Here is a 24,459-nt window from a genome sequence, read left to right as displayed (position 1 = left end):
AAGTCCTGAAGAACCCATGTATTTTTTAAAGCACTTGATTACATTTTATTAAGAACACATTGATATTATAATACAAACAACTGAACAGAAAGTATTAGGGATAAAATAACATAATCACAAAGCCACAAGCAGACATAGAATTGTGCAATGTAGACAGACACATGAGAGAAAAATAAATACATATAAGTTTAAAAACTGAATAAGCCATTTTGAAAACCAACTTAAATAATCTATCTATGTTGTCCACAATGTTTCTCAACAGATGAGATTTGTTTAAAGATTTTTTTTAATGTAAAATCCACATTAAGCTAGCCAAAATAAAGCTCTTATCTCCGGTATTTTGTTTTTTAAAGTATCCCTTAAATGTGTGTGATATTCAACTTTCAGATACAAAATATTATCTTTACCTTTTTAATAGAAAAGAAATGAAGGGTGTAAGGAGTGATGCGATATTAAACAGAAAAAAGGATATACATACAGTAGGTGGTTTTGTACAGTATACAGCCTGTTCAGAAATACAGTAGTGCCTTTTCAAAGTAGCACAGGGGGATATCAAGTGAATTCCCAAATTGCTGGATGTTTCCGGGGGAGTATTGGTTCACTCCTCCATAGGTTGCGGTCCTGCCCAGTTGTACAAATAGTGTGGTCAGCCAGACATTTGAATATCAAACTTGTCCTCAAATCAGACATCCCATTCTTCCCCAGCCTGTTTGTTCTGGGTGATCCTCTCCCTTAAAAAGGAGGCGGACTCAAATAATTCAATGTGACTGACCACCCCAGCCAGGATGTGGTTCTCACAGCTGGGTGGCAGCCAATGAGGGTTTCTCTTTAAAACACATGAGACAGGTGGAGACATATCATGCTAAGTCCACAAATTACATCTCTTTCATTACAGTATTCTCTGTATGTATGATAAGACATCAGCTCAAATCCAAAACTCATCTAGACCACCTATGACCTGTAACTCTCAATAACCTTCTTATCTGCCCATGAAGCATTTTTTTCCTATGTGCTGTTTAACAATTAGTTATTAGTTTTCATCTTTTCTTTTCTTATTCTCAGTGTTGTCTACTGCCATATAACTGTGTGACTTTATTCCATGGAGCTAGTGTCTTAGTTCATTCATACACTCCCATATGATGTGTGATCTGATGTGTTAAGTATATTTAGTAGGTGAAACACACTCACTGGCCACTTCATTAGGTACACCTGTGCTGTCTAATTTAATCCAATACAACAGCTCTATAAATTCATCATTCATCATCATGGAAAAGCATATTTACTAAGTATATTTGCGCACGAATCCCTCGTCACAATAAAAGTACTATACTGCATCCTCTGTGCTGTTTACTTTGGTGAGTCTTCTGCCTACACTGCTGCAATAATCCTTATGTCTTCCTGTGTCCTGTGGCTGCATTAATGTAGCTTGACGCCGTTGTGTTTGACATACACAGAGGAGCGTGGCTGTAGCTCCTCCCCCGACCTGAATGAAGAGGAGCTAGTCGGAGCTCCGCTAACTAAACTGCGGAACTAAAAAGCAGCGATGCGCTCCGTTGCTCGTCAATCGTAGCCTGAAGTTGAGGTAACACGAAGGCCTTCCTTATCGACCACTCTGCTTGAGTTTAGCTTATCCTCTGCAACCAGGATATTTAACTACAACAGGCACAAGTTGCACGTTTACTTAACATTAGCTAGTCGCGTCGTTTTGACAACTAAGGCTAACTAGCTAGTAGGCATTTGGTGCTCGACGTCAGTTTCAAAACAAAGCCCGCAAAAACCCGAGAAGTTGAGACTCAGCTGTCAGCGTCGGGATAGCTTGTTTCAAAACGAGCCAAGCTAGGCTGAAGTCTCGTCAGACGCCATCCAGCTGGTTTTTATCATAGTTTTTACAGCGTTGTTTTGCTGAGTTTAAAAGAGCTGTCAGCAGGTTTTGGTTGTGACGCGTTTGAGCTGATAATTATCCCACCAGCTAGCGTCAAGCTACGTGGTCCTGGCGATTGCAATCACAATCAAGTTTTGAAGCTTGGATTTAAATGTCCGAAAAGAGTTCATCGTCCGGTTCAGATGAGGATGTGGACCCGGAATCCGGGCAGCCTGTGGAGCTGGGAGGCGTTTTAAGCAAGGTAACATTAGATGAACCAGTTGTATTGTTGTTGTGTTTTATGCTGCATAAATGAGTCCTGGCTAAGGTGTCATACACCAGAAGTCAGAAAGCCAGGTGAACATTACTAAAGAGCTGCAACAGTTTACTTTATTTCTGCATACGCATACCTTAAGCCAGGGCCTCTCAAAATGGGTCCTGGGGTACCCTGGGACCCAAGATTCCAGGGGAACCCTTTTATTTGAACTATAATTCAATCCATAAGTAACACCATTGCAGAATGTGTGACTTGATTGTGGCTTTCATATACTATCTTTAATCAAACATCTAAAAGCAAACATCAGATGGGGGATCCTAGGACAAAATCTTATCAAATGGGGGTCATTGTCCAATTTTTGCCAGTTTAAGGGTCATGACATGAAAAAGTATAAGAGCCACTACTTCAAGCAGGGGTGCTGTTGATTTCACAGTGTAGCTAAATGTTTGTTCTGTACCCCTTGTGTGTTGACAGTGGACAAATTACATACACGGATGGCAGGACCGATGGGTCGTGTTGAAAAACAATACTTTGAGCTACTACAAGTCGGAGGATGAACGGGAATATGGCTGCAGGGGGTCCTTGTGCCTCAGCAAGGCTGTCATCACAGTAAGTATTCACGATGAGTGTAAGGGGGTAGCATCACTTGACTGCCATCTGTTACACAAATAGAAAGCATAGTGAGCTCAGCACCTGTTCAGCATTTTAGGGAGTAAGGCCACATAAAGCGTGGGACTATGAAAGAACTAATTTCCTGCTTCAGTGCTCTGGGAATATGGTTACCTTCTTAGCAGGTCTTGCAGTGTTTTTGAGCTTGTCATTAGCATGAAGTTGAACCTTTATTCCTTCAGTCTGCTCCTCAAAGATAGAAAGGTAAACATTAACTAGTAATGAGACTGTTACTAAGATCACAGAGAGGATAGAGACCTGCAGTTTAGCAGACCAAGGCATTTTTTGCATCAGCAGTCACTAAAGCACACACTCATTCCTCTTTCTCCATGGCAGTTATTGCACAGGCTGCTTGAAATTGGTGCTCCCTCTTGTTGAACTGTAAGCTTTGATGACATACTGCTGATGCTGGCACTGTGTTTTCCCTATGCAGGCCTTCTGTTGGTCAGATAAGCTGAAATCCCACACCCTGGTTAAATATTCACTGTTCTCTCTAAGCATACCGCCACCCAGTACAGAGGCTAAACAAATGGTTTCACTGTGATTTGTACAATAGGATTACATGACTCAAAACCGGATTAAGATCACAACATGAAATATTACAATTAGTTTCCTTCAGGGTGAAGTGGTCATTTGAGTAATCGTAATGCCAATGACTGTGTTTGTGTGGGTCTGACGGGACCCCACACAACAGAGTATTTTATGATGGTGTTGCTGTAGTTTAAGTAAGAGTGTACACAGCTTTATTACACACACTCACCAATAATCAGAGTAGTATGGCCCACACAGCCATTTCTTACTGCCTCTTCCTTCTTCCTAAACATCTAAACGCCTGTGCTGCAAAGAAGACTCTGGTATGAGGACTCAGGAATGCAGAAACAAGCCTCTGCCTCTCTTGTTGCCTAACATCAGTCTAGTACACAATGTGAAGCTGCAGACACACACCAGACTGTCCCCATACGGAAGCAAAATGTGCAGGAAATGTTGCCGTCTGAAATTCCTACCATGAGACACGATGGGTCCATAATCAAAACCTCACATCAGCACAAGCTCTTGCCAATACTTTCAGGTTTTTCTGGCAGTGAGGTATTTTTTCACAAAGAAACTCAGTTTGATCAGCATTTTTTGCATAACAATATTAAGAATTATTGCATTGAATATGATTTTAAACTGAAATACAACAATCATATACACTAGTTTAAAGATGTTTTATGCTAGAAAAAACTGTCAAATTCTTGTATGCCGTTTTGTGAAAGCACTCTGTGTTTGACTGATAACCCCCTCCTTCCTAATGCTGAATATGCCACAGTCCTATACACAGACAGCAGTGCAGCATGTATATATGCAGTTGTGCTTACGTAAGGGGGAAAGAGAACGTCCTAGGCAGAATGAAAGAGGTATAAACTGGATTGTAAAGCAGAATTTTATGGACCATGTCTGATAAATCACAATTGGATAGACTGGACTTCTCTAACCAGTAATGGCATCATGGCTGGATGCACTTGAGGTTATCACTGCACTTCGCTTCTTGTACTGAAATTTCGAAACTGGAGGGCAACTCAGATGCTGCACCTGTCTCTGAGGGGAAACTTGCTCTCAGCATCCTATATATGCAGCTTGTGGTATTGCATTTATACCAGCTTTAGAGTGTTGAGACAATTTAGCATTAACATATGTAGGCTCACGGTTTGTGTCCAGAGTCGGAGTGTATGGTGCTGTTGTTAGTGGCAGCAAATCAGACAGCACATGAGCATCATTCAGCAAATCAAATTAAGCATGGGAAAGAGCAACATGAGGTTATGTCAGCTGACAGAGCAGCTGTAGCCTCGGTGCTACTGAGGAGGAAAAACGAGGAGGAGATTCAAGTCAACTGTGTCTTATTTCTTATTAGGATACTTTGCAGAGTAGATCTCTCCTCAGCTGAGCACAGTGGTCAAATTCCAGTCTCAGAGGAAACGGGGGGAATTCTTGGTGCACGTGTTTGGGAGCCTAGTGCGGTTAGTGTTTGGAGCGGGGTGGGGTGCATTGTAGAACGGGGGAGTGAAATAGTTTCAAGTTTTGACCCAATAGCAGGAAAGGTTGTGATGACCCAGGTTCAAGCAATGGCAAGCTTTAAGAATCTCTAGTTTTTTAGAAGAACTCTGCTGCTGTCGTTTACAGTTGCCCCTGTAGACACAAGACATCAGTTTCTATTCAAAAGTCTTGATTATTGTGTGGCTGAGGCTTTTTCAGTGATTGATGGAGTCTATTTGCTTCCAGAATGTGTCATCGCTTATCAGCCAGTGTCATACACAGACAGTAAAAAGTTAAAGCAGGTTTTCTCTGATTCCTCAGTTGTCAGAGTAGAGAGAATGCTACAGTGAGTTTTTGTATTCTGGTATTTAAACACGCAGGTATTTGTTAGTGGTGAAAGTATTTCCTGACGTGACTCATTCACTCTGCCTAATAACGATTCATGAGTCCTCTCCTCTCCTCTCCCTCTTCAGCCTCATGAATTTGACGAGTGCCGTTTTGACATCAGTGTCAACGACAGTGTCTGGTACCTCAGAGCCGAAGATCCTGAGCACAGACTCCAGTGGATTGAGTCGATTGAACTGCACAAGGTGAGTGGAATCATTTGCTCTGTCTTCACAATAGATTTCCTGGATCTTTTTCACTGGTTTCTTTCTTGCCATACTGATTTTCTTGTGGCCTACTATATATTTGTTAGGATTTTTTTTTCTCATAGTTTTCTATAGATATGAGCAAGTCAGCTGCATTTCACTGATGGATAAATGAATACAACAGATCCTCAGCATGTCTGTACTTCAGTCTTTGTTTGTGCTCTGGGCCCTTTTTCATTTGCTTGGTGTTTGTCAGGAATCAGTACAAAATGTCTCATGCCACATTGTGTCAACTCCTTGGACCACAACAAATATTTGATTCTATTTGGTTTGTCTAATCTGGAGCTGCCACATTATTCACATATTTCAGGTATTCAGGTTCAGTCTGGGGTCAGGGTGTTGTTCGTAGCAGACAGGGAGTTATCTGTTTTGTTTAGTGAGCTGGGTGTGGCAGGACAGGGATTGGGACGCATACGCAGGCACAGACCCACACACTCCTACATATAAACCCCTTCATCCTGGGAATGTGAGGAATCTGAGGAGTGATGTGTTGATGTGCAGGGGTCCCCTGTCATCAGATACCAGGCAGCTGTTCACTCTGCAAGGACCTCTAGTTAATAATGTAAGGATTCCCAACTTTAAGGGTGTAAAGCACATTGGCTATGCTGTCACTGCCAACTGTAGAGGTGCTATGGTTCAGACAGTTAGTGTGTCAAAGGTCATGTCTTACTGTTTCTGTGTGTGTGTCTTATTAGTGAAGGCTTTGGGAAGCCTTTAATTCAGGAGTTCATTAGGCTGGGATCATCCTTAATCTGTGAAACATTTTGATGACTGCAAACATTAGCTGTGTAGCTAACTACATGGAGTCTAATGAGTAGTAGATAATAGCCCATCAGAATAAAATGCCTTATGTAACCTCAATCAGGAGAGACTGGCCCAATCTGGCCTGATTGGAGGGAAGTTTGATTCAGGCTGAGAGCTGTGGTTTGCAATTTGGATAATCTGTTCAATAGGAAAACATGAATAATCATGTAAATGCTGAATCTGATTGTTTCTCTCTGGTTAGAATAAATATGTTCTCTCTGTGCACATATGCCCCACGTGGTGGTAACATTCAATAACATTCAGAAACATGGCGGTACCAAAACCAAACTGGTCTGTGCTTGATAAAACATTTTTGGTTGGAGACCTTAAATGATTGAAGGATTGTTGAACTCTTCGATGGTGGAAAGTCTGAAAACGAGTTGTCTTATCAGATCACTTTATTTAGTGTCCATGTAAACAGTTCAGTTAGACGCTTTAATCAGAATTAACTGCATCTATATTTACACATGAAGATTCTGTAGTATGGCCATTGGTCAAAAATCAAAATTAAACTTAAATCAAATTTGATTTAAGGGCCACAGATGCATATGGTGCGTGCAGGCAAAAGAAATCCATTGTACTTGCAAAGGTTTGTTTCTCAAAAACAAGTAAACAAGAGAACAAAAGAGATTGTTCCTGCTGCCTCTCTTGCTTTAGTTAAAAAAAACTAAAAAAAAACACAGGCCCACCCAGGTGCATGCTGGTCTTATACCTGCCTACCTACCTTTTTTATAACCTCAAGTGCTCAAAACAAAATGCTATTATTATTATTGATAAAACAAATAAATAGTATAACAAACTTGTTTTTGCAACATTGAGAAAAAGGCAATAAAAGAAAACTCCAACTGCTTTAGGACTGCTTTTGTTTCTTGTTTATTCAGGATACTATTAGTCTAGAATTGAACTTGTGCATTTCAACTGATAATGTGTTGATCTTCCCAAAAACTTCTTGCCATACAGTACAGCCAGCCAGATTCAATTAATGTGTTGCTTAGTTTGCGATGGTATGCTCTGAATATTAAATTAGCCATCCATATGTTTAGTTTCTGTCTTTCTTGATTGATCTGGGTGAATTATCCCGCTAAGGCTTTTTGTGAAATGAGGGAATATTACCAGTGCACTAGTGTTTTCAATTAAAATTTCAAAACATTTTTTGTAATTATTGTTTGTCAGTTGAGAAAAAAATAAGTTGTAATATTTCTTGCTTGAGTGTTCCACATAACAACAGTATGATAGAGAGACGGCCCAAAATGCACCATCCTTGAAAAAATAGTCCCTGTTCTGTGAATTCTGGTCAGAGGGCTTTCAGGATGGTTTTCTCAGTGCTTCTGGGCGTTGCCATGTCAGCTGAGTGTGAGTGACCGCACATCTCTTGTCCATTAGAGACTATGTGAGAGTATTTCGGGGTTATGTCTGGACTGTGCCCTGCAGTAACCTCCAGAAAGCTTAATGCAGTACTACCTGCTGCAGTCTGATAGGTGAGTGTGACTGCACTGCTCCCAACTGGATAGAGGAGGACTTGCATCATGTAATATTCACCACTCATCTTTTTGTCTGTATGAATCAGTGCAGCTAATATGAGCAAGGATAGCCTTACTTTTTTTCTGAAATAATGACATTTAATCCGTACCTTTGTTTTCCATTGTCATTCCTGACATTGTTGCAGACATTCATACAGTATTCATACATGAAGTATTTGTGTGATGTCAGTGAGATGAGAAATAACATCTCTTCAGTTTACTCCTTTTTTGATCAAAGTAATTTCATCTTAAACCTCTTCTTAGCATCATCTGTTAAAGCTCTGGACTGTTAATTAAAAAATCAAAATTATGGAAATGTTGTTTTAATTTTTCATTCCAGTATAAACTCACTCTTCACTTAATGAAGGGCTTTTTAATGTATTTTAACATTGGTCAAACAAGTCATGATTACAGCTTTTAAAGACCTCTTAAAAGCCACATTGCAAAGGCAAACTGCCATAATTTGCATATTCATAATACTAAATAACGCTGTCATTATTCAGGGAAAAAAAGATCCATTTGTGTTTTTTATGTGTGGGTGTGTTTGTGACTGTGTGAAATGAAGGGACTTCAAGTGCAGTCCTTGATGAAATAGGCACTTTTTTAAATAGTCCCTTCTTGCAGCAGCAAAAAACAAGAGGGACACATAAAAGCCGCTATCACACCAAGAAGACTGTTCCATTCTGCCAGGTTCACAGGGGTGAGATGGGAGGAAATGGGGAAGGACCTTTTGCATTTTTTTTCCACCACTACTTCAGGCTGGTTGTTGGCACAGTCCAAACGCTTTGACCCAGTGAAGTCTTTACAAGTGGATTTCAGCAAATCAGAATAAGACTGGGTAACAGGATACAGGTAGATAGGAGTAGAGAAGAACCATACAAATACTGATCCCTGCCCCCAACTCTCTCTTCCTCTCTGTTTGTCTCTCTCTCTCTCTCTCTTTCTCTCTCTCTCTTTCTTTCTCTGTCTGTCATAATGTAGAATAGGCAGCTTCACTCGCCCACCCGTTTGGTACTTAACTGGTTTATCACACAAACAGCCCCGGACAGCCCTAGTCGCTCTCTCTTAACGCATTCATGCATGCACCCTTCATTTTTATCCCTCTCTCCCTCGCACACTCAGACATACACACAGGCTCACATTTGCTTGCTCAGTGATGGATGCTGCACATACAGATGGACAGGATAAAAAGGTTTCAAATATCAGGGTGTGTGGTCTGTTGATGTATTTACGCAGCCAGAGTGGAGCACATCTATGTGTGTGTGTCATATGTGTGTGTCTGCGGAAGACTTAAAGCAGATCTGCTTCGCTCTGCTGAAGAATTACAAGACTCTTCCTCTCGGCTCGGGTCTGTCTCATCTGCTTCATGGATTAGCGAGAGTCCACGTCTCCGCCTGATGTGAACCAAATGACTACTTTTCCCCCTTTTTTCTTTCCCTCCATTATTGATGCTTTCTTTTACTTGATGAGCTAAGCTCAACCTGTGTGGCATTTTTCTCTACCTCCACCTCCACCTCTTCCCTCTTGTTCCTCAGTGAGTTGTGTCCAGGGAAACACAAATCCTGGATTTAAGCCTCTGAATTGTCAGAGCAGTGGGAGAGTTTGGGGAGCGTCTGGGCCATGTTGGGGCCAGCAAACCTCCGGGACTGCAGCAGTGTCCTGCTCTGCTTTGGCTGTTGGAATGGCCGAAGGGTGGGCTTATAGCATGTCTGCATGATGCTTGCTTACTGTCACCCATCACTGAAGTCTTAAATTAGTATGCTACTGTTGTGATCCATCTTTGTTCTCTTTCCATACAGTGCGTAAATGATTATTTTCTATTTGCATGTTTTTCACCAGACTAGCATAAACTCCACTGCATTTTAATCATTGTAAGAAATATGTCACTATTTTTTTAATCAAGCTTTTACACTAATTGGCTTTTTCCTATCTACCTGCACTTTAGTGAGAGATAGTTTCTTAAGCAGGAAATATAAGTGCTCGGTGTTGTGCATGAGTGGGTGTCACTGTTTACTGTGCATGGCTGTGTCATGCATCTGAGCAGGCACATACAGATGCCAATCACTGGGATTGTCACAGATTGGTCTTCATGTTTCATCAGTGCTATCAATGCCTCTTAAACTAGCAATAATACTGATTCCTGTAGCATGCACACTAGTCTCAGTCTGATCAAATGAATGCTGCAACTGCAACAAATTTTATAATAAAATAAAAATCTTATTTTTAATAGATATTAATAATAGTTTAATAGATAGTGTTGTGGGAAGAACTTTACAGACCATGGAACTTTTTGTCAAACATGTATTTAGTTTAACTGTCAGCTGGGAAGCATGTGTGTAAAAAGACTGAATGTTGTGGAAATGGATTATTAGATTACAGTGATACTGACAGTGATATAGTTCAAGTCACTGTTTTATAAGTTCAATAAGGAAACAGTCCCATAATAAAACTAAGGATAATAAGGCATTATACATATTTATAAAGCCATCAAGGAGACACACTGCAGCTGAAACCACAAGTCAAAGAGTAAACGGTGACTTCCACTTCAAAAATAACTAATATGTTACTTTGCCTTGCGAGCCTCTGACCACTTCAAGTCACAGCTGGAAAATAAAGCTGGGTCCTGTTTTCAAGAAATCCTCCACTACCATGTATGTGTTGATTATGTGTATCTTGTGTGTTTTAATTACATTTGATAATTACATTTTGGTTACAGTTCATGCATTATGTGAAAGGGGTATTAATTGATATATTTTATATATTATATATATTAAATTACTTCAGCTTTGGTACTGCACACAGTTTCTACTTTGTTTTTTACTTGTTTTTTCTAACTTTAATTTCAATAATTTGAAATTTCACATACATTTCAGAGTAAATTATTTGCAAACCCCTGTAATTGAGGGTTACTTTTAGCTATGTAAAAGCTTTAAATAGTTATTTTTAATTTTAATATCACAGTAATCAGAGGATTTTATAAATGTTAACATACCATTTATCCCCAATCATTCATACTTCTTTCTGTTGGCTCAGTCTTTAACAATCAACCACTCAGCTCACTATCTGTTCACCAGTATAACTTCCTATAAATTATTTCTATCCCCTACCAAAGGAGTGTTTGCATGCTCCACTGACTTCTTCAGTTCACTCACTGCGAGGCAGGTAACCAGAAAAGTGTACAGTGTTTGGTTTATAAACAAAAGGGACCAGAGCAAATTTATTCTCAATAAAATGTACCATCAGCATTTTGTTGTTCCTCATTCATATACCAAAGAATATCAGCCTTTTGCCTCCTGTACTAGTTTCACATTAGTGTTGCAGAAGTAAAGTAGTAATTTAAGTGTGGAGCTCTTACATTGCATCATGATTTTGCTGTCTAATGCGGTAGATGACAGCTGACAGCCAGCAGCTCTGTGTTGGGTGAGCAGGAATAATTTGCTCTGTGTGGAGTTGGCTGGGTGTACACATACACTATGTATAATGAATTTCTGTCATTTTGTTGATTGGGCTACTGATACGTTGGCTTTCTGGTGGAACAGATGGTCGTTGCCACTCCCTAGTACCTTGCCAAAGATCTCTTTTATAATGCTGTTGGAGACAGTGTTTGTCCTATTAGGCTATACAATATTTTCCCCCAGAAAGTTGCATTCAAGCTTAGATCTGTCCCCAGTGTGATTTCTTTCCTCTGTTCCTAGTGTGTGGTGTTCTGGCTGGTTGGTGCATTTGTCTGTTTGTCAGCTCCAGTCCTTCTCAGCAGATTGTTTGTCTGTGTAGGTGTAGATCCTGCTCTGGTCCAGGTCAGCTTTAGTAGTCAGTAGCTGCTGTCTACTGGGTATAACTGATTGCCCCATCTCTGCATCTTGTTTTCATGAGCTGCAGACTTTATTATATTGCAGATTGCTAAATGTGTATTGTGCCCTTACTGATCTTCTGTTCCCGCCTCTTTGCTTCTCCTGTCTTCCTCTTTTTTTTCTCTGATCTCATCAAATCCCTCCCGCTGGATTGTAGGCCGAGTCCGGTTATGGTTCAGAAACCAGTCTGAGGCGTCATGGTTCCATGTTGTCTCTCACCTCTGCAGCCAGTGCCTTGTCTGCTACATCCACATCCTCCTTCAAGGTAAATACATGCTCATTAGAGAATTAGTCTAAATATGTTGGGTAGAAGGTCATATCAAATTCACTGATTATCTTCGCTGATATGTGCTCAAACTTCAGTCAAATACTGAGTGAATACACTTATCACATTTCCTTCCAAGACTGTGAGCCAATAAATCTTTGTGAGACCCATCACAGTTTAGTATATCTGTTGAAACGTATATATGTATATAGTTGAACCGTGAAATTACATATTTCTGCTTGTGTTTGTCAGAAGGGGCACAGGTTGTGTGAGAAGCTAGCAGAAATGGAGACTTTCCGGGACATTCTGTGCAGACAAGTGGACACGCTGCAGAAATACTTTGACTCCTGTGCTGACGCTGTCTCCAAAGATGAATTCCATAGAGACAGAGGTAAATTGTGGCATAAATACAGTCTTAAAGTGCTTCGTGCTGTGAAATATAACTTTATTTTTCAAAGTTGGTATCATAGTTTAACTTTAAATTGAGAGTTTATGGACTCTTGCTTCATGTAATATGACTTGAGGGAAACAAAACCAAGGGACTGCAGATGTAAATGAGCTTTTAGCTAACTCTGGTATAACACATCAAATGGCAACATTTATGTTTAATATTGTACATGGTCCCTCTACAGATAAATTCAATACATAAATAAATAAAACCATATCCACTTAGTGTGTTCTTTAATCTGTGAGATAGAAGCTTGAAGTCCAGTCTTATGTAGGCTAAACAAACACATAGTTTGGTAGGAATAGTTTTTACTGTAGAATTGAAATGCAGATTAGAATTGGCTGTAATCTGCATTATCTACAATATAAAGTCTTTAACTTTATTACTAGTTAGTTATAATTTAGTTTATTAGATGGGAAATGCATTGACATTACTTTTTTTTCCAGTAGTGGAGGAGGATGAAGATGACTTTCCTTCCACCACAAGAACTGACGGCGAATATAATCACAACAACAATGGCAGCAAAGAGAAATGTGAGTATCCTGCAGATACTGTATGGCTAATTATTCCAGGGCAGCAACTAACAATTATTTTCATTATCAATTAATCTGTTGATTTTTTTTGTTGATTATTTGATAAGTTGTGTGGTCTATATAATGTCAGAAAATAGTAAAAATGTTGGTCACTTTTTCCCCAAAGCCCAAACAACAGCTACCCCTAAACAACAAACATATTAAGTTTACTGTAAAAGAGGACAAAAGAAACCAGAAAATGTTGACATTTAAGAAGTTGGAACCAGAGAATTTTTAACATTTTTCTGAAAAAAATCACTCAAAACAATTTTCTAATCAAATTTTCTTTCAACCAGCTAATCAATTAATTGACTGGGCGCTGTAAAAACTGATTAGAAACACTGTAAATGTGAAAAATTGAAATGTCTTTTTCACTTGAGTTATGAAGCATCTGTCACATTCACTTACATCTTTTGTCTTTGTCTGTTCCAGTGTTTCCCCCTGCCAGTCCAAAAGGTATCAATGGTATAGATTTCAAGGGCGAGGCCATCACCTTCAAGGCCACTACAGCTGGCATTCTGTCCACCTTATCCCACTGTATCGAACTGATGGTCAAACGAGAGGACAGCTGGCAGAAGAGACTAGACAAGGTACAGAGCTGCATTCCACACACCGTGATTAAAATAAATGTCACTCACAGGGTGTGAAGTGTCACATGAATAATAGTCAGTTTCTAGATTGGGCGTGTCAGTAGCTACTGCTGTGTGGAAGTGTCTCGGACTGAGGAATTGTTGCCTCTGCCATTTTTTTCAGAGAGTTATGAGTTTTGGGGCTTATTCCTTTTAGGTGATAAGACTGTGATGCAATACTCTCCAGTCCAAGGGCTCAGACATGATTTATAGCATGTAAAAACGGATCGATATATTGCATATTTGTACTGAATGAACAGGTTAGATAAGCCTATTACTCATAATACACTCCTTCCTGTTTCCTTTCCTCGTTTATGGAAATTCTGCAATAGAAACATGTTTAATTCTTCATTACAGATCGTGCTCCATATTGTACATGGTTTTTGTAAGTAAAGTATAGATTACCTTTAGGCCATTTACAACGTACACCTTGTACAATTAGGAGACTAGTTAAACTGGAAAACTCCCAGAGTGTAGTGTTTTTTTGTTGTTTTTTTTTTTGTTTGTTTTTTGGAGGGGGTTCAACCTCAATCTCAACAGCTTTTACTGTAAAATGGCCTTATCCAATAATTATCAAGTTATCAACAAGCCAGTGAATTTCAGATGTGGCTTGTAACATTTGCAAATGCAGCTGTTGCCCATAATGAGCTTAAGTCACCTTGTTTGATTGTTTTGCTCTTTATTGAAATTATTGTAGTTCCCATAACACTCCTCCATTCATGGATTTTGCTTTTACTCTAGAATAGTCTGTGTCTGTAAAGGTATGTTTTATGGTCTTCAGAGCTCCTCATGCTTACATCCTGATCAGTTCAACTGATGTTGCCAAACCAGTTTCTTTTCTTCTTCTTTTATGTGTAAAGGCGTTCTGCCCAACCCTAAACTTACAAAAGCCGGGAAGTGCCTTCAGTGTGCTCGACTACTCTAGTTAAACTACCTCAGTCTTATCTGTGTTGAGTTCCGTGTGTGAGGGTTAGCTGCTGATATGGAGTAAAGAAAATAAATAGTTAGAGAACGCTCAACAGAAGAAGCCACGCCTACTCATAGTCATACAAAGTGTGAATTTGAAAATGACTGCTCGGACCTCTTGGCGCAGTGTGAGGAAGACTTCACTACAAGGGAGGAAAGAGCAGCTAACATACCACACACAGAGCTGGATACCTTTACAGACCTGCAGCCGCTTCTTCACAGTAGGTCTCTACCTGTCTGTCTGGTACACAGAGCTGACAACAGGATCTCCTTGTTTTTTTTAAGCCAAGTGTTGTATGTCCACACCTTACTTCACCTCTGTCAGTCTGTCCGCTGTCCCTTCATTTAAGTATTTTCTGGTGAGCACTATTATTTTACATTACACTAAAATTGCAATTGTTGCAGCTTTCTTGCTTTCTCTTAAAGCAGTACTGATGAATTAAATAAATGCAGAGTTGTTCAGTGGTTTTAGCCCAGCTAAGTCAACATAGCATTTTTTTATTCAGTATTTTGATTCATTTGCTCTCACGATCTGGAGCTGAGAGCTAAAAATACTTCAGCAAGTTTGCCAGGTTTATGTGGTCTAAACTTGTAGCATTGAAAGATAATATAGTTGTTTTTATAACATTTGTTTAAAGGGTGTTAAGTGCCTCTGGGAGGGACTGAGACATTAGGTAAGGCAGGTTTGTTTGTATAGCTAATTTCACCAACAAGACAAGTCAAAGTGTTTTACATGAAACATAAAAGGCATCAAGACAAAATGTAAAAGCAACATAATGCAATAAAAAATACATTGAAATATAATTTTAAAATAGTTCAATAGAAAACACAGTGCCGTATAAAATATTAATCAAAAGCTTGATTTAATAAAAGGCAGCGTTGCATCACACCTGCAGTTTTCTGGCATGTGGAGCATAAAAACTGAACGCTGCTTCTCCATGTTTAGTTTTAACTTTGGAGACAGAAAGCAGAACTGTCCCAGACAATCTGAAAGGTCTGGATGGTTCAAAAGCACTACTTTGAAGTCAGTACTTTGGCAGACAGGAAGCCTTTATAAAAACCTCTGAACTGGAGAAATGTGATCCTTTTTTTTTTTTGATCTTAGTGAGGACTCGAGCAGCAGCATTCTGAATCAGCTGCAGTTATCTGATCAACTTGAGACCTATAAAGACACTATTACAGTAGCCAAATTGATTTAAGATAAAGGGTTAGGGTTAGGGAACTTGTTTGGCAAGGGCTTGAATGGAACTGAGGTTCACTTATATGTAAAAGTTCCGTACTGTAAGATTCAGACCAGTTTAGAAAGTCCCACTCAGTTAACCAGTCTGTCTAGTAATAAGTTGTGATTGACTGTGCAGCACTGAGATCCAAAAATACCTAGTATGAATTTCTGCCACTGTCTGTTTAAATGGATGACATTGAAGACCTTAACAAGAGCTGTCTCATTGCTGTGGTGTTGTCAAAATCCTGACTGGAAGACTTCAAAACCGTTGTTTAGTTGTTTAGTGATATGGGTCAGTGGTCACCTTTTTAAGCCCAAGATATCTGACCTCGGTCTTAGGGAAAGGAAAGAGCTACCTACTGAAGCGTTGAGAGAGAGAGGAAAAAAAAAAGCTACTTCAGCCCTTTTTTTTCAGTTAAAGTACTTTGGTCCAACTTTCAAATTGATGCAGCCAAAGGAGCATTGTAACTAGCATATCAAACGGTACAAAAGGTAGCTGCCTAGCTTTAACAATTCTACAATACATAATGCCTTCAATTTAAGTTTCATTATTTGATTGATTCCATTGTTAACCATTAGTATTTTTAAAGTAGAAACTGTAATGTGTGCTAACAAAATTCATAGTCGGTGCAATTAAGCTAAGTGCAGTTCTATGTCCCATCTTACACAGCATTCATTTTTCATATTGCAGTCATCTTACTTACTCAAGTCAGTGGGATGGCTGAGACTGAATACTGTCTGTGAGTGCTTTGTGGTTTGGCTCATAGCTACAGGAAGCCAGTCTGAGATGGTCTGTAAGGTGACTGTTAGGAGGCGGCTCCTGTACTTTGATTTCATTATTGTGCATCTGTGAAATGCCAAGTGGATCCAACGTAGGCACTCACTATTAGTGCACATGCAGTGAGGAGAGGAAACATCTCTTTGCTGACAAGTCCCCAAAAGTCACTGTGCCTTGATCTGGCTTTCAGCTCTGTCATTTTAAGATTGGCTGATGACAGCACTTGGGCCACTGAGAAGAAAGAGATCTGAGGCCGTGCCATTAGAAACATTTTTGAAAAGGTTTGTTGGTAGACTATCAAGGCAGCAGGAAGAGCATTTTTGATGTTGTATAATGTTCTGAAAGTTTCATAGATTGTGTTAACTTCTCATGTTATTTAAATAGTTTTAAATAGATCCTGGAACAACACTTACCCTTGAAGAATGAGGTGAATTTATTGCAGGTGCTGGAGGACAAACATTCATAGTCTACTGACACAGGCGGTTTTGTTAGCCTGTCACCAGTAGCGAGAAAAGGTGTGTGCATTATTGTTGTTTTTGGCAATAATGTCAGAGAAGAAAGAGTGCCTTGTATTTCTCAGTATAAATGTGGAGTCTTTCTTTTATAGATGTCATAATGAACCTGAAGATTTGTTTTTCACCACATGCGTTCAGCTCTTCAGCACTCTCTTTTTCTGTTTTGACCAGCGTGGCATTTCTCCCATGGATATCTTTTCAGACCAGAGACCACCTTTTACCTTAGTGGGTGCAATGGCATTAAAAACATTAGTCATTTTAAGAGCTGAAATTATCCACAAGCTCCTTAACTGAGAGACCCAAGAGAGGGCAGGTGTGGAAGAGAGAGCCTGAATAAGTATTTCACTGGTGTTTTCAGTGATATATGGTTTTGTGATTACCTCTGTTTTATCATTTGTGTGCATGGAAATAGCACGCTCAAAGAAAACACAGTAATGATCAGAGAGAGCAACATCAGTCACCTTAGAAATGTTCCCTAGGAGATGACTAAATCCAGATTGGGCCCCTTGTTGTATGTGGGCTCCGCCACATGCTGAGTCAGTCTGTACAGCACACAACACAGTTCCTTAGTCCATCTGTCCAGGAGGTAACAATGTAGATGTTAGAATCACCAGCAATAACTACACAGTCAATGCAGATTATAGACAAAAGTTCACAGTATTCAGGTGATCTATAGATATTTAGATATATGCCTCGTGAAGAGGGATGTACTGAAGATCCACATATTCAAAAGAAGCAACATCTCACTCTAGATTCACTCATAAAACTGAAGCTGGGAAGGGTCGACTTGATAAGAACAGCCGCATTGTTATCTTGGTCTAACCGAGAGTCATTAAAAAACATAAAATTAAGATTGTGCTTGTTGATAAAATCATTGATTAAAAATGTTTTTCTTGCCAAAGATCTGACATTAATATTGTTAAATTGAGTTTGTTAAAAGCAATATCTGCACAATCTTTTGTGAGAGCCTGTAGGTGACAAGGAATGGATGCTAAATTTGATACATTTCAGAACCAGTTGACAGCTTCCGTTTCTTTGAAGATTCACTACTCTTTTTAGTACTTATCAAGACATGGATCGAGAAAACGACCTGTACACTGGACCCCGGTTTGAAGTACTATCAGCCTGGACCCAGCAGATATTACTTAAAGATTGTAATATTAGGTAGAACACAGCTTACTGTTGGAGGCATGCAGACCTCTTTTCTCCACCTTTTTAGTGCAAACAGGCAGTTGTAATCTCATCAAATGATCTTTGTCACCGGGGCGGACATGTTTTCTGACACTGTAACACAAACATGCTGTTGTTTATTGTGTGAATGTTACATTAACAAAACTGCACTGCTCTCTGTGTGTTTTCAGGAGCTTGAAAAGAGGAGGAGGGTAGAAGATGCCTACAAGTCTGCTATGAACGAACTGAAGAAAAAGTCACACTACGGAGGCCCAGACTACGAGGCAAGATCAAATTATACAAGCTAAATTGATCAGAAACAGCAACTTAGAATGATTTTCTGTGACCCAACATGTGCATTTTTATCATTCTGCACCTTAGTCAGGGGCTGTTCTCACAGGATTCCTATATTGCTGACAACATTTCCTTTGTTGCCTTCGTGCAGGAAGGGCCCAACAGCTTGATCAATGAGGATGAGTTCTTCGATGCGGTGGAAGCTGCACTGGACAGACAAGACAAGATAGAGGAGCAGGTGTGGTGAAAAGAGCCTAATTGAAGACATAGTACTTTTGTTTTGCACATTCGAATTCAGTTCAGACGTATAAAACAGTTGCACATTTTATCTATAGGGTATATTGAATTTCTCTTGCTTTCCTTATCTCTTTCTCTCTGCCTCTGTAAAATGACATAAGCAAAGTTACTTTCATTTCATACACAAGTGTTTCATTTTTCTGTTGCTCTTCTTAGTTTTTCTCTCTCTTACCGAACTCCCACTCTGTCCCTCAGTGCCAGTCAGAGAAGGTCAGGATACCTCGACTAACACCGGTTCCTCCCGGAGACGCCTACTCCACCATCGGCACACACAGATTTGCCACCAAGGTGCTCAACACATCCTATATTTCCATCCTACTTTGTTGCAATTTAAAAAGCTGCTGTTTGCTGCATCTCATCATTTCTGTCTTACATCTACGAACACTGATCTGTCTATAAAGCTCTGCAACTTTTCTGTGCTGACATTTTTCAACGTTTTTCTTAATGGGTCCATTCTTCACCATAATCAATTCATGCAAAAAATCAGTTTGTCCTTATTGCAGTATTTTCAGAGCTTCTCACCATTTTCATATGAAATGCTACTTGAGCAGGTTATGATTATGTCCTGGTCTGCTTCTGTGGCACCTCCTTTCTGTTTTGTTTTTTTTACCTTATTGGTTTCTCTTTCAACCTTCTCTCTGCTGCACAGCCCCATAGCCATTCTTCTTCCCTGTCCTCCGTTGAGCTAGTCAGTGCTTCAGATGACATTCACAGATTCAGCGCTCAGGTAATGTATTTGGTCATCGGAGAGCACCTTGTATCTGCAGGGGGATGCCAACAGAGAGAGCATGAGCAGACAGCATGAGAATGTTTACTAACCAGTCTCTACAGGATTTCTCACATATTTGCAGTGCTTGCAGTAGAATATTAAAGTTATGTTTTAAATAGACTTAAACTTAGTTGTTGTAGTTTTATTTGATGACAAAAAAAAACTTGACTGAGTGTAATTTGAAATTCCTGAAGTGACTGACAGATTGTCTTCTTGTCTTTAACACATACCGGTTGTCATACTACTGAAATAACAAATACAATGCTGCATGACTGGAGTCTAGTGAAACCTCCTCATTCCACCTTCTCCTTTTCCTCACATTACTCTGTCCTCCACAGCATGAGCAGGCTGTTTCTACATTGTGCTCTTATTGCATTGTTGGGATGTTGAATAACACCCTGAAGCAAGTTCAATTGTTTAATCATTAATGTTATGAGAAACATTCATAGTTTCACTGAGCCTAATATTTATTTGGTCATTGCTCATTGGCTTATATATTTGCTTGAGGAATTTCTAAGATTCTGAGACGGAAATTAGAAAGTGGAAAAACTTGCTTCTTGCTTCCTATGATGTTATCAAAACCTCTGTGATGATAAAATACCAGCATCTGTGTGCTAGGTATATTGACTTCCCAAGATTGTATCATTGAACACATCATCCCGAATACAGTGTATTCACAATCTTCTTCTCCCCAAACTGTCCTATTTCAAAGCATGTTCTCAGTGAGGCAGAAGACTCACAAACACCTGAATTTATTCAATATCTGTCTGTCTCGTAGGTGGAGGAGATGGTGCAGAATCATATGACTTATTCTCTTCAAGATATGGGTGGAGATGCCAACTGGCAGCTGGTGATAGAGGAAGGGGAGATGAAGGTGAGTGGAAGAGAGAAGCTGCTTGTGAATCATTTCCCTTGGTTGTTAGCTGTGAATGTTTAAACCTCATTAACTTTTTAAAAGATAGTGTGGTTGCAGTAGAAACATTGATAGATCAGAAATAGGGAAAGTACAAGTTGGAATATAAATAAAACAAAAGTGACCAGTCAGCTACATGTCACCAGTCAGTTACATGTATCCAAATTTCAATTAATTTCACTTTTTTATGTTCTCAAACTGGAAAAAGTCAACTTGAGTGATCAGCTACATGTAGAATTAAGTGACTTCCTCAAGATGTGTTATGTTGTACTGATATGTATTTGTTTGTAGTACTGATTGTACAGTTCTGCCTCACACTCTGTACTTGATGAACCAGGTGTACAGGAGAGAAGTGGAAGAGAACGGTATCGTGCTGGATCCTCTCAAAGCTACACATGCAGTGAAAGGGGTGACGGGACACGAGGTTTGCCACTACTTCTGGGACACAGCTGTCCGATTGGACTGGGAGAGTAGGTTCACTATTTTCTTAGTGGTATTGATCATGTCCACACTGTTTGACTTGCTCTGTTTTTAATATCGTGACCTGACTGACCTCTCCCTCCCTCAGCCACCATTGAAAATTTCAACGTTGTGGAAACACTCTCCGACAATGCTGTCATTGTTTATCAGACGCACAAGGTAAATTGACTTCATGGTGGTTTTAGAAGTTGCTGAAACGTGTCGCACATTTGATTGCTAACCCTCCTGTAGCTGCTTAAATTCTCAACTGAATGCCACTGGTTGCGTTTTCAGAGAGTGTGGCCTGCCTCTCAGAGAGACGTGCTCTATCTGTCAGCCATCAGGAAGATCCTGGCAACAAACGAGAATGATCCCGACACATGGCTGGTCTGCAACTTCTCCGTGGACCACGATAATGCCCTTGTAAGATCACTGCAGTGACAAACTAATAATAATAAATAGCATCCAAAAATTTCAGTTAAGATGTTTATTGGCTCTCTCTTTTATTGATGTTTTCAGACATTTTGTAGGTGTGCTAGACATCCAGGTTCTGTGATAAAATGCATTTTTAGTTTATGTAAATAATGAGTCTTAGTAGTAAATACTTCATAATTTCCAGGGCCCTTTTTGTGTCCGAAAATGACATATGATTAGTTTAATGATGTGAGACAGTTTGGACATTGTTTACATTCATGCTTTTCATGCTTCCAGCCTACAAACAGGTGTGTTCGTGCCAAAATCAATGTTGCCATGATCTGCCAAACTCTCGTTAGTCCACCAGAGGGCGACAAAGAGATCAGCAGAGACAACATCCTCTGTAAGATTACCTACGTTGCCAATGGTAAGTGTCTCTCTGATTAAGTATGAACAAAGCCTTTGTATCCCTGTTCATCTACCTGTAATCGACCTACAGGGGCCTTTATATTAACATCCATATTAAATACTAAAAAAACAATCTTTAAACTGAGCCCTAACGCTTTTTTTCTTGCCAGACATTTTATTCTTAAAGCATACTGGTAGAAGGAAAACTCACTGAGTTTTCTGGGGGAAATGAATGAGAGCTTCAATGTTATCACTCAACACCAAATGACACTATCGATATTTAGATATCCAGACCACCACAGTAGAAATTTGGTGAAGATATATTGCATGTGTGAATAATATTATAAGGAAATCATTAAAGAGCGAGAGCTCAACTGTCACATTAACCTCAATATATACAGCTATATGAAGTTAACCAACTGAATTGTTATGTTGATTTTACACCTATTAAAATCGCTGCAGGTCTCAGTGGGATCTAAAAAAAAAAAAGAAAAAGTGATGATTGTCTGTAGACTTAAGACAATGTAATGGGACTAATTAATCACTCTAAAGTTGAGTCTGATAATTCAGAACAACCATTTGTCAGCCAGTATTAGTACTAATCAATCTTTGTACAGCTACTGGCTAACACAAGAAGCAAACAGTGCTTGTGTCTTTGAAATGTCAGCCCAGACTTGCTTCTCCTCCACCCCTCACTTCCTGTAGACAGGGAGATTGTGACATAAAGCAGCTCTGCAGAAGCAATCCTGAGCCAGTTCATTGTTAGAGGAGCTGGGCAGGTCATGGGAGTTCATTTGAAAAAAAATATAAGCATCTCCACCTCTCACTAGAGGGCACCCTGTACTGCTGAACATGTACACTGCTGGTTTATGTTTTATAGTTTATAGTTTTATGCATGCTGGCACATTATGGTAATCATTTCTTCTTTATGGCTGCAGTAAACCCAGGAGGTTGGGCTCCAGCATCAGTCCTCAGAGCCGTGGCCAAGAGAGAATATCCCAAGTTCCTCAAACGCTTCACCTCCTACGTACAGGAGAAAACTTCTGGGAAGCCGATCCTCTTCTAAACACTGAGGTAACCGGGAACAAAACTCTTCTTGTTTTACATCTGAGAAATCTGGCATATTATGGCTTGAGTCATTCTAAGGAAACATATTATAGTTTTATGATTTTTTGTGACACTGACTTTCATTATTCCTTCCTGTTACCAGCTTGCACAGGATCAAGGCTGCCCGCTGGAGAGACTACATTTTTCAGTGTGAAATGGGCTCTTGATGACTACGTGACCCATTCATCTGTCAATCAGAACGTGTATTCAATCTACTACATGCAAAACACCATATCATCCAGGACGTCCCACAGGACACCTGCTTGTAGAAGAGACTGGTTGTACAGCTTTAATCCATCAGTAGTTGTCATCCCAGCCACATTGTAATGGCTTAACACCACCTGTTGGTCATGGGTACATTTATATGTAAATTCAAGAGTTTCCTAAGTGGTTTTTTGAATGGTTGTTACCAATTATTTGCTTTTTTTTGTAAATTGTTTTGTACATTTCTTATGATTACATACTTCTTGACTTTATGGGTTTGCTTTCATCACTAGCATTACAGCTACTTGTTTTGCTGCTGCTAAAGTAACTACTATGAGAGAGGAAAAGTAGGTATTGACAGGAAAAGCAGTGATGAGGTATGGTACCGTATATCTTCTTTCTTGCCTTCTCCTGTCCCTCTAGTGATGACTCTTCTCTGCAGTTTGATGGAGGGTCAGAGCCTAAAGCTTTGAATATGTTTCTCTTAGAAATCTTTATATTTCTAGATTGTTATAAAGTAACTTTTGGGGAGAGAGCACCATAGACACAGTGTATTGTACAGAGAAAACAGAATAAGTTTTCAATTAGTTTACCAATGTGAGAAATGTGAATTGACTGTTAAACGCTTGAATCTGATAATTAATGGGCCAAGGAATTCTGAAGTGGGAGATAAGTCTGACAATCCATGTTGGACTTTGTTTTCAACAGAATTAAACTGATATATTTGGATATCTGTGATGTAGTTGACGGTCTATAGATGCTAAATTGTGGTCTATCGCCAGTACATATCTGTCTTTATCCTCCATCTGATACGGTTTATGACAGATATTTGCAATGGACCAGCCATAGCGTCTGATGTAAAGATTCCTCTCTTTAATTGAGAGATGAGTTGATACCTTTTTTTTTTTTTTTTTTTTTACACCCCAGGTTGTTTGTCACCACAGTCAGTCCCTGATGAAGCACTGACAAATCTGTCATGAGTGTTATTATTTCCCTCTCAATAGTGTACATGCTGGGATAAAAATGCTCTTAAGTGCTGCTGCTGTTGTGCAGGATAAGGCAAAGTTGTAAAATGTTGAGTAGGATATCATCTACACCCAAGACTCTTAGTCATACTGTAACATTACATTTCACATGCCACACTACAGTGCAGTGGCCTCCTGCCCTTTGACTGATAAACTACCCCCAGAATGCCTTAGACACCAGGATGAGCCCTATAAATCCTGGATATCTCTACTGTACAGCCACCAGATGTGCATTTATCAACGCTGAAATGAAGTTGGGTGGGGGAGAGGGGTCAGCATTTCACATCATCTTACCTCAAGATTAAAATTTACTCTAGATTGTGTTTCATGCCATCATTTTTTTTTTTTTTTTTTTTTGC

The 24,459-nt window shown here is 39.5% G+C and overlaps 1 protein-coding gene across 2 annotated transcripts; it reads left to right on the top strand.

Annotated features, from left to right (window-relative positions):
* Window positions 1-1,512: 1,512 nt before the first annotated feature.
* LOC128365042 (ceramide transfer protein-like) lies at window positions 1,513-22,949 on the top strand. 2 transcript variants are annotated; one of them, XM_053325657.1, is made up of 17 exons: window positions 1,513-2,123; window positions 2,613-2,747; window positions 5,294-5,410; window positions 11,803-11,910; window positions 12,163-12,301; window positions 12,805-12,891; window positions 13,363-13,520; window positions 18,402-18,494; window positions 18,656-18,742; window positions 18,997-19,089; window positions 19,451-19,528; window positions 20,349-20,444; window positions 20,821-20,953; window positions 21,052-21,122; window positions 21,237-21,365; window positions 21,654-21,783; window positions 22,703-22,949. In XM_053325657.1, the coding sequence occupies exons 1-17, from the start codon at window positions 2,034-2,036 to the stop codon at window positions 22,828-22,830; spliced, it is 1,872 nt and encodes a 623-aa protein (XP_053181632.1). In that variant the 5' UTR covers window positions 1,513-2,033; the 3' UTR covers window positions 22,831-22,949. The 2 variants fall into 2 exon arrangements, with proteins under 2 accessions (XP_053181632.1, XP_053181634.1); XM_053325659.1 differs by lacking the exon at window positions 19,451-19,528 and having other exon boundaries at window positions 1,514-2,123.
* The last annotated feature ends 1,510 nt before the right edge of the window (window positions 22,950-24,459 follow it).

The sequence above is a fragment of the Scomber japonicus genome, chromosome 9 (genome assembly GCF_027409825.1).
Source record: "Scomber japonicus isolate fScoJap1 chromosome 9, fScoJap1.pri, whole genome shotgun sequence".
NCBI classification, from domain to species: Eukaryota; Metazoa; Chordata; class Actinopteri; order Scombriformes; family Scombridae; genus Scomber; species Scomber japonicus.
The sequence above is the reverse complement of the archived record's forward strand: the minus strand, read 5'-3'. Positions and strand labels throughout refer to the sequence as shown.

Coding starts and splice junctions, on each gene's coding strand:
- LOC128365042 (XM_053325657.1), top strand. CDS start 2,034: ATGTCCGAAAAGAGTTCATCGTCCGGTTCAGATGAGGATGTGGACCCG. Junction 5,411..11,802: donor AGTCGATTGAACTGCACAAG/GTGAGTGGAATC, acceptor GCTGGATTGTAG/GCCGAGTCCGGTTATGGTTC. Junction 20,954..21,051: donor TGTCCGATTGGACTGGGAGA/GTAGGTTCACTA, acceptor TCCCTCCCTCAG/CCACCATTGAAAATTTCAAC.